General features: G+C 34.4%; 1 protein-coding gene across 1 annotated transcript in view; it reads right to left on the bottom strand.

Moving 5' to 3' along the window:
- The window catches only part of PIK3C2A (phosphatidylinositol-4-phosphate 3-kinase catalytic subunit type 2 alpha), an 88,084-nt gene that overhangs the window by 35,223 nt on the left and 40,385 nt on the right, over window positions 1–12,476 (bottom strand). Inside the window, exons 4-9 of the mRNA XM_074372306.1 lie at window positions 11,260–11,417; window positions 9,377–9,497; window positions 8,614–8,725; window positions 7,343–7,422; window positions 7,147–7,210; window positions 204–347 (exon numbers count right to left, since the gene is read on the bottom strand). Coding sequence (XP_074228407.1) covers window positions 204–347; window positions 7,147–7,210; window positions 7,343–7,422; window positions 8,614–8,725; window positions 9,377–9,497; window positions 11,260–11,417 — 679 coding nt within the window. The remainder of the gene's footprint in view (window positions 1–203; window positions 348–7,146; window positions 7,211–7,342; window positions 7,423–8,613; window positions 8,726–9,376; window positions 9,498–11,259; window positions 11,418–12,476) is intronic.

Genomic DNA, 12,476 nt, shown 5'->3' with positions numbered 1-12,476 from the left:
CAAAGTTCTTCCAAGGCAGTCCATCTCCTCTTAGGAATTTCCCGCCTTACCAAGACAGTGACCAAATCAGCTCAACAGTAAAAGCCAAAGTTAAAATGGTAACATTTTGTTTAGAAAGCAAAATCTCCCAGTTTAAATGACAGATGCTCAGTTAAGTCTATATTTGCATGTGACAAAATGGTAATTACTAAAAAAATACTCACAGCAGCACTTTTACTCCTTGGAAGATTAACTGCTCTCTTTAGCTTCTTTACCGACTCTGTAATGGCAAGGGTCTCCACACCATCTAAAGCACTACAAATTTTTCTTACAGCTTTAATTACTTGATCTACTGTTCTGTGCTGGTTCTATAAAAATAAAAAGCAAAACAAATATAAGTACGTGCAATTTAAAGGATCAACTTCAAAGACGAAGTTAAAAACTAGACATTTTAGATGTGCCTAAGAACAGACATCTTCTACTCCTGTGATGAAAAAGAAAAGAAACAAGATAGCTTTTCAATTACACAATTTACTTTGAAGTAGGAAAAAGCAGGCCTGGTTAATTTTCACCATGCCTAATTATTCATATGCAAATACCTTAGTTTCTTATGAAAATCAGAAGAAAAAGCAATTATTAACAAATTATAAAATCATTTAAAAAACTGGAGTTATCTTTTAAATTTTCATTTGGGAATAATTTCTGCATTAAAAATATCAACCCTTCTCATTCTTCTGCAAAAATTTGGTGTCAAAAGCCAAGTTGTTCAGAGACTGGTCACAAATTAATATTGGGCAACAGTTACTAAGAGTGAGTCAATTTTCAGCATCATTATGCTGCATCTATACAACCATCACTTTTTAAGTTCTGTCTGATGAAAAGACTTTCTTGAGGATGATCCTTCTATGCTATTCAATACCAGCTCACTTCACCATGATTCAAAAGTATACATGTACAAATAAATATATTATAAAATCATTTACCTGATGAGAATGATTTAAAAATTCTTTTCTACTCCCCTATCATCATTTTAAAGTACATTATCTCACTAAGAAACATTCTCATATAATGAACTAATTAATCAAATATTTATGCCAAAATGAAATGCCAAGTACTGTTAGAATGGGCTGAAACTCAGTACTGTTCCATCCCTTAAAAATTAAAATTTTTCCACCTTTGAGGCTTGGCTACCATAAACCAAATGTTCTCTTCACTTTCATGCTTTAAATGAAACCTCCTCATGTTCTCAAAAACCCAAAAACCTTGTGGTCTTCAGGGCTTGACGGCCCCCATTTCTGCTTGTCTGACTTGTATTTCTGCTTACTTTTGCTCCTCTACCTTCACTTAAAAACCTTCCCAGTTTTGAGGCTCATGCCATTCTCCTATAGTATTCTCCACCATTTTTTATGTACCACATATCAATTTATTGTCTATCAGTTCCAAGTGCACCCATCTTTGCTCTACTTTGTGATACTAGAGCTAGACCCTACAAACATTTCTCCTTAGTCAGCTGGCACAATGTTAGGTTTTGTCAATAGTGGGCACTGAAGGGATACTCAAAGGCAAAAGCAACAGGAAGATACTTCTCATCAGGTTTCCAGTCCTCCATTTAATTCAGCATAGAAGCCCAGTGGGCCTCAAAGACCATCTTCAGCTGTACCCTAGGGCCATGTTCTCTCAGTCTGACAGCTCTGCCAAGTTTCTTTGCCATACGCCACCTGTGTGTTCCTGTGATAGCCATATCCTCTGCAAGGAGGTTGAATTTCAGTCTGGGGAGAGGCTCTATCATAAGTCCTCAGAGTTCCTTCACTATCCACTGTTCCTCAACCTAGCTGCTATTTTAATAGCTGCTATTTTGCACCTGTTACTTCTGGATCCCTTAGAGAAAGGTTGCATTTTTTTTAAGGCCAAGTAGCAAATGTTCTAGGCTTTGTAGGCCAAACAATCTCTGTCACAACTCATATCTATTAGAGTGTGAAAACAGATACAGATAATACATAAATGAATGAGTATGGCTGTGTTCCAATAAAACTTTATTTACAAAAATGGGCAACTGGCCAGATTTGGCATGTGAGCCATAATATATCAACTCTTTATGTAATTCTCTTTTACCCCTTGTAGTAATTAAATACCTTTTACTATTTAACACTTCCTTAAATTTCCCTGTTCAAACAGCTACTATAGTTTCTGTTGCCTAACTTGGCCCCTGACTGATCTGCCTTGCCACTGACATGTGGTTATTTCCCCAATTAGATGCCTTATTTTTGCTCCAGACATTTATCTGACTTTCTACTCTATTCTATAAGAAGCCTCAGTTACATAAATATCCATGTGGAAAATTCACAGCATCTTCAACCTTGAAACAGTATCAATCAGAATATTTTTGTTTGTTTGTTTTCATTTTGAGGGGAGGGGAAGGGGTAACTAGGTTTATTTATTTATTTTATGGAGGCACCGGGGATTGAACTCAGAACCTAGTGCGTGCTAAGCATGTCCTCTACCACTTGAACTACACCCTCCCTGCTATCAGAATCTTAACTACAATCTCATACTCTGATTACAATCTTCTTTGCTTCCAGACTTCACACTCTCATTCTAACCAAACCTGTTCTTTAGCTCAGAGACTTCTCTTCTCTGCTTCTTCTACTGGGCAGCTCAGTACTTCTAAGGAAAACCACACAACCATACACAAACCAAGAGTCTCCTCCAATTTCAGCAGGCATCTGCCTGACACTTAACATTCCTTTTATAAGCCCTTGGTCAGCTCTCTTTCCCATTCCCCTTAAACTACGAAGCCAAACCATTATTCCTTGGCTCAAAACCCCTACTGCCACTCCAAATTCATTTTAGTAAAATAAATTAACATCATATCCTTAGAAAATTAAGACCAGGAGGAATCAAAACATCAGCTACCTAAGAGAAATTAAACATACATCTACACAGACTTATATATAAATATTCATAATAACCAAAAACTGTAAACAGTTAAAATGTCAGTTATTGGGTGACTGGATAAACAAAGTGTGGTATATCCATATAATGGAAGCATTCAGCAATTAAAAACAAATAATGAAAAACAAAAAAGAAACTATGGATACACACTACAATGCAGACAGAGCTTAAAAACAATATGATATATGAAAGAAATCAGACATAAAAGATTATGTAGGATATGATTCCATTTATAGGAAATCTCCATTATAGGCAAATCTATACAGACAGGAACCAGAGCAGCAGTTGTTCGGGGCTAAGGATGGGAATGGAGAATGACTGAAAATTAGTACATGGAAACTTTCAGGAGTGATGAAATGTCCTAAAACTGGATTGTGGTGATAATTATACAACTCTATGCACTTGCCAAAAGAATCATTGAATTGTACATATCTAGTGAATAAATTTTATGCTACATAATTTATATTTCAATAAAGCTATATAAAATATGGGGAATAAATATGATAGTCACTATTTCCTACAAGATGGTCAGGGAAGAGCTCTCTGATTAAGGCAACATCTGAGCACAGACCTCAAAGAACTGAAAGGGTTAAGTCATGCAAGTATATGGGGGAAGAGCATTAAAAGAAAAAGGAACAAGCACAAGCATCCCAGTTGAGGCAAGCATCCAGTTGAGGTGCATACCTGCAGATCAACCAGAACAAAGAAAGGGGTAGGAAGCCAGATCAGAGAGGAAGTGGGTCAGAATGTGTAGGGCCTTAAAGCCACAATTAGGGATTTGAATTTTACTGAGATAGTAAACAGGATTTTGAGCAAAAGAGTGGCATGATTTAGTATTTTTAAGGGTTTATAAATTTTATTAATCTCTTCAAAGAACCATCTTTTGGCTTTGATTTTCTCTTATTTCACATTTCCTTTCCATGTTTAATTTCATTTTTGAAAATAAACTTTATTTTGGAATAATTTTAGATGCATAGGGAAGTTGCAAAAAAAGTGCAGAGTTCTCCTATAACATTAAAGGAAACTGGGTTAAGTAACTTCTTACATAACCATGTTACATTTATCAAAACTAAGACATTAATACTCATTACTATTAAGTAAACTGCAGATTTTACTCAGATTTCACCCATTTTTCCACTAATATATTTTCCTTCTTCCAGGCTACAATCTAGAATACCACACTGCAGTTGGTGATTTATTTTTAAAAGATCGTTCTGGTTGCCCATGGAAGACAGACTAGAAGGAGAGGCAGAAGGTGGGAGACCAATAAGGAACTGTTGTTAACTACTGTAATTGACTAGGAGTGCAGCTTTGGTAGTAAAGAGTAGTTGCATTCTGAATGTATTTTTAAGGTCGAGCTGACAGGAATGATACTGAATAAGGAATGTGAAAGATTTTTTTGAGAAATCAAATATGACTCCAAGGTTTTGGCCTGAGCAAATGGAACGACAGAATTGCCATTTATTAAGAAGGGGAAGATCAATGAATAGATACGAAGGGTAATATAAAAAAATTCAGTTTTGTATATCTTAAATCTGAGATGTTAATGAATTAGACAATCGTATAAAAATGTCAAGTAATAGATATTTGAATCAACATACATAGGGTATTTAAGTACATGAGATTAAGTGAGATCACCTAAAATGTGAATATAGAAGACAAGAGGTCCTAGAACTAAATGCCCTGGGCATTCTCATGTTTAGAGGTCAAAATGATAAGGCGCTCTTAAGGAGGAAGCTAGAAGTAAGAATGAGAATAGAGCAGACACTGGAAGTAGGAAAACCAAGAACGTGATATCCCAGAGGCCATGTGAGTGATTCAAGAAGGAAGAAATTATCAACTCTATCAAACACCACAGAAAAATTGAGAAAAAGAAAGACTAAGAACTTAGTACTGGAATTATGATCACTGAAGTCCCTGATGACCTTAAGCACAGTTTCAGATAAGTGTTGAGAATGAAAGCCTGATTGGAGTGGGTTCATAAGAGAATGGGAGAGAGGAAGTGGAAGTAGCAAAACCAGAGCAACTTTCAAGAGTTCTGCTATAAGGAGAATAGAGAAGTGGGGTGGTTGCCGCAAGAGGATGTGGACTTTTTGTTTTATTATGAGATGGGAAATATACCCATGGCTCTGTCCTTGAATTCTTTTTTTTCTCTACTTGCAATGGTTTTCTTGGTGATCTCATCCAGGTTTTTGGCTACAAAATACTTATATTCTGATGATTCCCCAGTTTATTATCTCCAGTCTGGATCTCCTTCATTAAATTCCAGATTTATATCCAACTGTCTACTCAAGATCACTATGTGGATAAACAAAAGTCATCTCAAACATAATGTCCAAAACTGAGTTCAGGTCTTCCCTCCAAACCTGCTCCTCTTTCAGCTTTCTGTATCTCACTAAAGGCAACACCGAATTTCCTAATGCTCAGGTATAAAATCCTGGAGTTATGCTTAAGTCTTCTTTTCCTCATGCTCTACATCCAATCTATTGGTAAATCCTTCTAACGTTAACTTCAAAACATATACAGAATTCAACCCCTTCTCATCACTTCTACTGTACTCACTCTGGTCCAAGACACCATTATCTTTGCTGTGGTTAAGCAAAAATTTTCCTCATTGATTTGTTTCCACTCTTGCCCCTCTCCTCACTCTATTCCAGCTACAAAGACCTAGTATACATACCAGGCACACTCCCCTAGATAACCAGATACCTTCTTCCTCTCCAGCTCCAGTTCTTTACTCAAATTCATCCTCTCAGTGACGCCTTCTCTGAGTATCTTATTCGAAATTGCCAATATTATCCAGCTGCTTTATTTTTCTTTACTAGCATTCACCACCTGATATAACATATATTTTGTCAGTTTATTTCATTGTCTGTGTCCTCCAACTAGAATGTAAATTCTCAAAGGACAGGCATTAGTTTCTTTTGTTCACTGCCATATCCTCAGCACCTACAACAGTGCCTTGAAAAGAGGTGGCACTCAGTAAATAGTTACTGAATAAATCAATATATTTACATGTTAAGAAATACACTATTAGCTAGAAATCTGACAGTCATACTACACTATTTCTTCTTTTCATACATCTCATTACCTATCAAAATCTTACCAATTGTATCTCCTAAATATTGTTGATCAGTCCCCTCCTTTTTACCTTCACCCCATTAATTATCTTTTACTTGGACTACCATCAAAAACCTTCTTAAGTACTCTCCCTGAATCCAATACTGCCAGCCCTATATCTAACTTCCAGTTTGGCTAGGGTGATTTCAGAGCTTAGGACTAAACACATCGCCCACCCCATTCCACTCCACTTCCTAACCCCAGCTTAAAACACCTTAAATGGCTGTAGCAGGGGTCAGCAAACTTCTCCTGTAAAATGGAAAACAGTAAATAGTTTATGCTTTGCAGGACATATGGTCTCTGTCCCAACTGCTCAACTTTAGTGTTAGAACACAAATGCAGTCATAGAAAATACGTAAGTAAATGGGTGTGGCTGTGTTCCAAAAAAATTTTATTTTCAAGAATGGGAAGTGAATTGGACATGGCCTCCTGATCCAGAGGATAAAGTAAAACCCTTTAACACAGATTACAGGGTGTTAACTTACGTCTGTGTATCTCTAATTTCATCTCTCAACTTTCAACTTTGTATTCTATAATGGAAGTGCTTATACTTCCACATACATATTACACCTGTATGCTTTTGTTCACATGCCCTTCCCAACTATCTTTTAGTTAACTCATACTGTTTAAGACTTGGCTCAGGCAACATCCCTTCTTAGAGGCGTTCCTTGAACACTTAAGTTGGGAAAAGTGCCCTTCTTGATCTCTCAGAGAACTCCAATGCATACCTCTATTCTACATTTATTATACTATATTGAAATTTTGTTTAAATCTACCATCTCTAGCTTTAAATTCCTGGTAGGTGGGGATTAGATTATTCATTTTCGTAACTCCACCATCTAGCATATATTAAGCACTCAATAACTTTTTGAGTTGAACTAAAGGCTCCTCATAGTAATAAAGCTGAAGTAACTCAAGCATTACTGGGAATTTTTGTTAATATGCTGGGTCTGAAAAAAAAATCGGCAAACACCAACATCAAGAATATAGTTAAATTGTCATTTAAAATATTTAATCTAATGCCAATACTAGTATTTAAGAGAGAGCAGGCAAGAATCTTTAAATCATCGTGCCAAAATGCGAACTAAGACTTACTTCAATTTGAAGAGCCAGTTCCACTTGGTTATGGTAAGAATCTAAAAGTTCTTCAACAGGATGTCTGAAATAAAGAACAGTTATCGTGGCTGAAAAATACTATATACAAGAATGATTGTTTTATTCATCAAAATAAATGCATTCACATTCAAAAGTAAAGTCTGAAAACCTGCAATTAATGCTTTAGATGCCACACCTTGTCATGACTTCTTTATAAGGTTTTTCTATTTGATGCAGATATTTGTTTAAATCCACAGGTGTTTCATCATCTTCTGCCTAAACAAACATATACACAAATATTTACCAAACAATGAAATCCATTCTTTGGTCTTTCTATTGCCAAATTAAACATGGTTAAGTGCATGATAAATTCTTAAAACTGAAGTGATGAGGATTAAAATAGTATCAGTATTAAATATTATTCAAAATTGACTCAAAGTGTTTAAATCTTCTGAAAAAAATTTGTTTTTTAAATGGAAAAGACATAAATGCTTTAAAGTCTAGTTTCTGATATATAAATAGCTACTAAAGCAAAATCACTTCAGTTCTATACAAAAAGTATAGAGAGGGAAAAACACTTTTAAAGATGGTTGACAGTCAAATGAAGGTGGAATGGGGACCAGATGAGGAAGAGACCATCTCATTTTCTGCATTATCTTTCTAATGATAATCAAGTTTCCTTCTACCTTATCCTCAATAAATGAGGTACTGGTCTCTTTAATTGTTACCCTACTATGCAAAATACTCAAGAACATTATTCCTTAAGAAACTGAAAAGAGACGTTAATGATTGCTAAAATGTACTGAATTTTGTAAAACAGTTTCCACCCAAGTGAAATATGTCCTATCTAACATAGGAGCAAAACTTAGAAAAATAAAAGAAAGAGAAAGTAGAAATGATTGATAGTTTTCCAATCAAAATTCTACAAAATAAAGAATGATTCTCTTTAGAGAGTAAAATTCATCAAGTTTTATACAGTAACAAAATGGCCTAAGTTCTTGCATTCTGTTTTGCTTTAACCTCAAAAGAAAGTACTACACTTTTAAAACAGAGAATTAGTTTTCATTTGTGAAAAATAATGTATTTTTCTCAGTTTGGTGCAAAGGTCAATGGGGATCTTTTTCTCCCCCCAACCATACTTAGAATTCAAAATCTTTCTTCTTCATTTCTTCTTAACTGACCCTGATGATTTCATTGTGTAACTTATTTTAAACTATTGCAAACCAAACTTTTAATTCCTCCAGTTTGATTTTCAAATATGCCTCCAGATCTGAATAGTCTGTTATCTAAACCTCCACGATTGAAAGTCTTCCCACATCTGCTGAAAAGACTTAAGTAGGGGATAAAGAGTTCATCATTCCCAGTCAGACCCCAAAATCTTGGAGAACGTACAAACTGCAAATTGGCCACTAAGCAGAATTATTCAGATTCAATCACTAGCAATTCTGTTATAGGGCACACACTTACTGTTCGGGCCAGATTTTGGCACATTGCGCTTATGGTCAAAAGTTGTAGTTTAATCTCTGTGTCCCACTTTCGACAGTTTTGAATATGTTCATGACTTCCAAGGCAATGATTACTGTTAAAATATATCAATTATTCATCAATGTTATTCTCCTCAAACTAGAAATTATAGAGGTGAGAGTAAAATATAAACTGTATATGCATCAGAAATTGAACAGAATGGTAAAATATAATGATTTTTTAAGTATAAGTATTTAAATAGAGCGACAATTCTACCTGAGAAGAGTTAAAGGAAAGAAGATGACAAAGAAAATTTTAAAAAGGGACAGAGCATTTCTAGCAGGTTCAGAAAAAGATTCATACAGTGAATATGTCAGGCAAATAAAAGGAAATCACAGCTGACCACTGTATAAAGTAATTCTGCTTGCTACAAAAGGAAAATGGAGTCTATAACGATGTGACTATTGCCTCCTGCAAAAGAAAACATTAAGTCCACTTATCAACCAGTTGCCCACCGTTCTTCCCACCTAAGACAATAAGCTTCTTAAGGGAAGATCATATCTTAATTATCTCTCAAATCGCTCTACTGTCTTAGACATGATGTCTTAAACAAAGTATATTTCAATATAAATTTACTGATCCAATGAATCAATTCACTAGAACCCAATGTAATTTTAGATTAAAAATTTAACTGGAAATTTTTCTGATTTAAGGCATTAACAAATGAAATTTCAAAACATGTTGCTTAGTAATTAAATAAACTTACTTCTGCAGCACTTCCTCTTGACCACAAACTTTCAGAACATAGCTGCCAACATCTACTTGATTCAAGTCATCATGTACCCAGCAAAGGGCTTGCATTATAATGATTTCTACAGTAGAACTCACTGTAAAAGAGTTAGTCATCATTTTTATTCTACTCTTTTAACTCTTAAGGATACACTTACTCAGATTGTATTTCTTATAATCTAAGACAAGAGATATACAATGCAGGTTACATATATAATTTAAAATTTTCTAGCAGTGACATTGAATAAAGTAAAAAACAGCTGAAGCTAATTTCAGTAGTATGTTTTATTTAATGTAATATATCCAATATATCATTTCAACATATAATCAGTATTTAAAAATTACTAATGAGATAGCTTACATTCTCTTTTCAAACTAAGTTTTTGAAATTTAGTGTGTATTTTACACTTACAACACATCTCAATCTATATTAGCCACATGTGCATAGTGGTTACTATATTAGACAGGGCAGATCTAAAGCAAAGAAAGCCACCTCCCTTTTACAGACTCCTCCAAAAAGGATGACATTTAGCAGTATCTAGCAAACAATTATTTAAACAAAATCAGAAGGAAAAAGAATTACCATTTTAAATGTTTGACATTTGCTTGGTAAATTTTCCAATGGAGAATAAAAATACAGCAAGTAGGAAGTATTGTTCAATTATCACATGGCAATTGCTGAATATTAAGATTACAACATATTAGAAACTAAAGTAATCTTTTAAAGTAACCTCTTTCTACACTGAGAGCTATTAGGTTCAATTTAGAAGACAGTGACTACATCCAAACTTCATGAAAATTAACAGCTTGGCAGAAAAGACCATAAAAACCTCTATTTAATACAATAGCTACATTTCTAAACAGTCACATGTATGGTAATATTTATCATTTGAACACAAAGTACTTCTACTATAATATGGTTACATTTCTTAACAGAGATGTACATTATGAATGTGCACATTTATGAGAACCAAACAATAGGCATTTGAAATATTTTAAATCAATCAAATCTTGATATATCAAGTCAAAATTTGATACAAATTAAAACATTTGCTATCAATGTTTATCCATGCTTATTTCAATCAATTGATCTTTGTTTCCCTTCAATTTTGGTATTAATTCTTACTGCATACTTTATCTTGTAGTAACATGTAATGGAAAAGAATCTGAAAAAATATATATGTATGTATATGCATAATTGAATCACTTTGCTGTACAACTGAAACTAACATTGTAAATCAACTACACTTAAATAAAAAAAATTTTTTTCAATTCTTACTGAATACTTTAATGATTCCCAAAGCAAAATTTAAGGTATGTTTAAAAACAATAATTCTTGTGGGGAGACTACAGCTCAATGGTAGAATGCATACTTAGCATGCATGAGGTCCTGGGTTTACTCCCCAGTACCTTCATTAAAAGAAAGAAAGAAACAAACAAACCTAATTACCTCCCCTCAACAAAAAATAAAATTAAATTAAAACAAAACAAAACAAAACCAGTAACTCTTCCTTTAGGAAATAAAGAATTGAACTATAAGTAGCCTTTCTAGATAATGCTTTGGGGCTTTGACCAAGAGCCTCTGATTTACCAAGTTACTCAGCAGTTTTTAGAGAAATACATAGTTAAAAAGGTAAACTGTTTTCTCACTAATCCAAACCAGAAAGCTATCAATATGAATGGCAATTATGGGGAAAATAACTAATGCATGTTAAGTATATAACCACACACACACACCAATTTTTGAAGGATACCTAATGATAACAGAGTCCGTTAACTGAAAGAATGATAACATTAACATCTTAAACACTTTCTCCCCAGTCAAAGCAAAACAAGATTGCTGGGGAACTGCAAACCTACCATCGCATGTAAAGGTAACTGGTAGTTGAAATCCTTCAATTTCAATGGAGACCTTCACGCTAGCATTTTCTCCACATATGTTCCTTTGCACTGTGACTGGACTTAACAAATAGCCTGGATTTGTGCAATGATTGGTATATGGAAAGTTGGTCTTCAATCTATTCACAAAAAAGAAGAAATTAAATTCTTTTTTTGAAAGCTGCATTTGACAGCCATGAGCAAGGCTTTGCATGCTTACAGTCATCCAATTCTAGAGCAGCTCAGGAGAACTGCAATGAATGGATCCCTGTCAAAACTCTAAAATACCAGCATTTGCCTTTTAAGTAAAAGTAATTCAAAGAAAGAAATTAAGTACTGCCAGGATACCTTTGGTAACGTTATCAACAATAACCAAGCACACACTGGATACATAACATTAAATGAGGTTCACTGCTTCAGATTTTTCGCTAAACAGCATAATTAAACAAAATGACACATTTTAAATGAACTACTGATAATATAGGCAATATAACCTTAAATTGTAATTGCCAGAGGTTAGAAAGTTTGTTGTCTTTTAAAAATCTTTCTTCTGAGATCCTTTTTCCTACACATTGTTTTTGGTTGTTAGACAATGATAGAGAAACATAGACAATGGGTTTTTACAGTACTATGAGGACTTCAGTCCCTCAAAGTGATTTCTAAAACTTAAGGAATGGCAAAAATTGCCTGTTAAGTATTCTTGGTACTAATAGAAGCAAAATAGTTTAAATTAAAACATATGAGCATGGAGTATGGCTTATCTCTAGACAGCACTTCTGTTATCTGAAAACAAAGGAGGATTTGATGCCTTCTTTAGACTTGTGGGCTTCCTTTAACTGACTTTTTTCTGGAAGTTAGAGGACAAGTTCCAATCTTCTCATCTGCTTTTCATAAGGCTATAAGTGGAATGAATGCTGGGAGTATTACCTATTTGCTTCTGTAGAGATTAAAATAATCAAGTCATAGGAATAGAATAAAAGTAGTTTGAGTTGACAAGAAGGAATGCTGCTCTAGAGAGGCAGCAAGTGTAACTGCACAGCCTCTAAAGCTGTGCACAAGCCTAAGTTAAATCTAAGTTTAACCTAAGTTTAAATCTTGATTTTACTGCTTAACTGTGTGACCTTCAGCAAGTTACTGAATCTCCTTGTCGCTTCAGTCTCCTCTTCTGTAAACTGCGGATACTACTACTACTAACCTTG

Source organism: Camelus bactrianus, chromosome 10 (genome assembly GCF_048773025.1).
Source record: "Camelus bactrianus isolate YW-2024 breed Bactrian camel chromosome 10, ASM4877302v1, whole genome shotgun sequence".
NCBI lineage: Eukaryota > Metazoa > Chordata > Mammalia > Artiodactyla > Camelidae > Camelus > Camelus bactrianus.
This window is presented reverse-complemented; position numbering and strand designations above follow the sequence as displayed.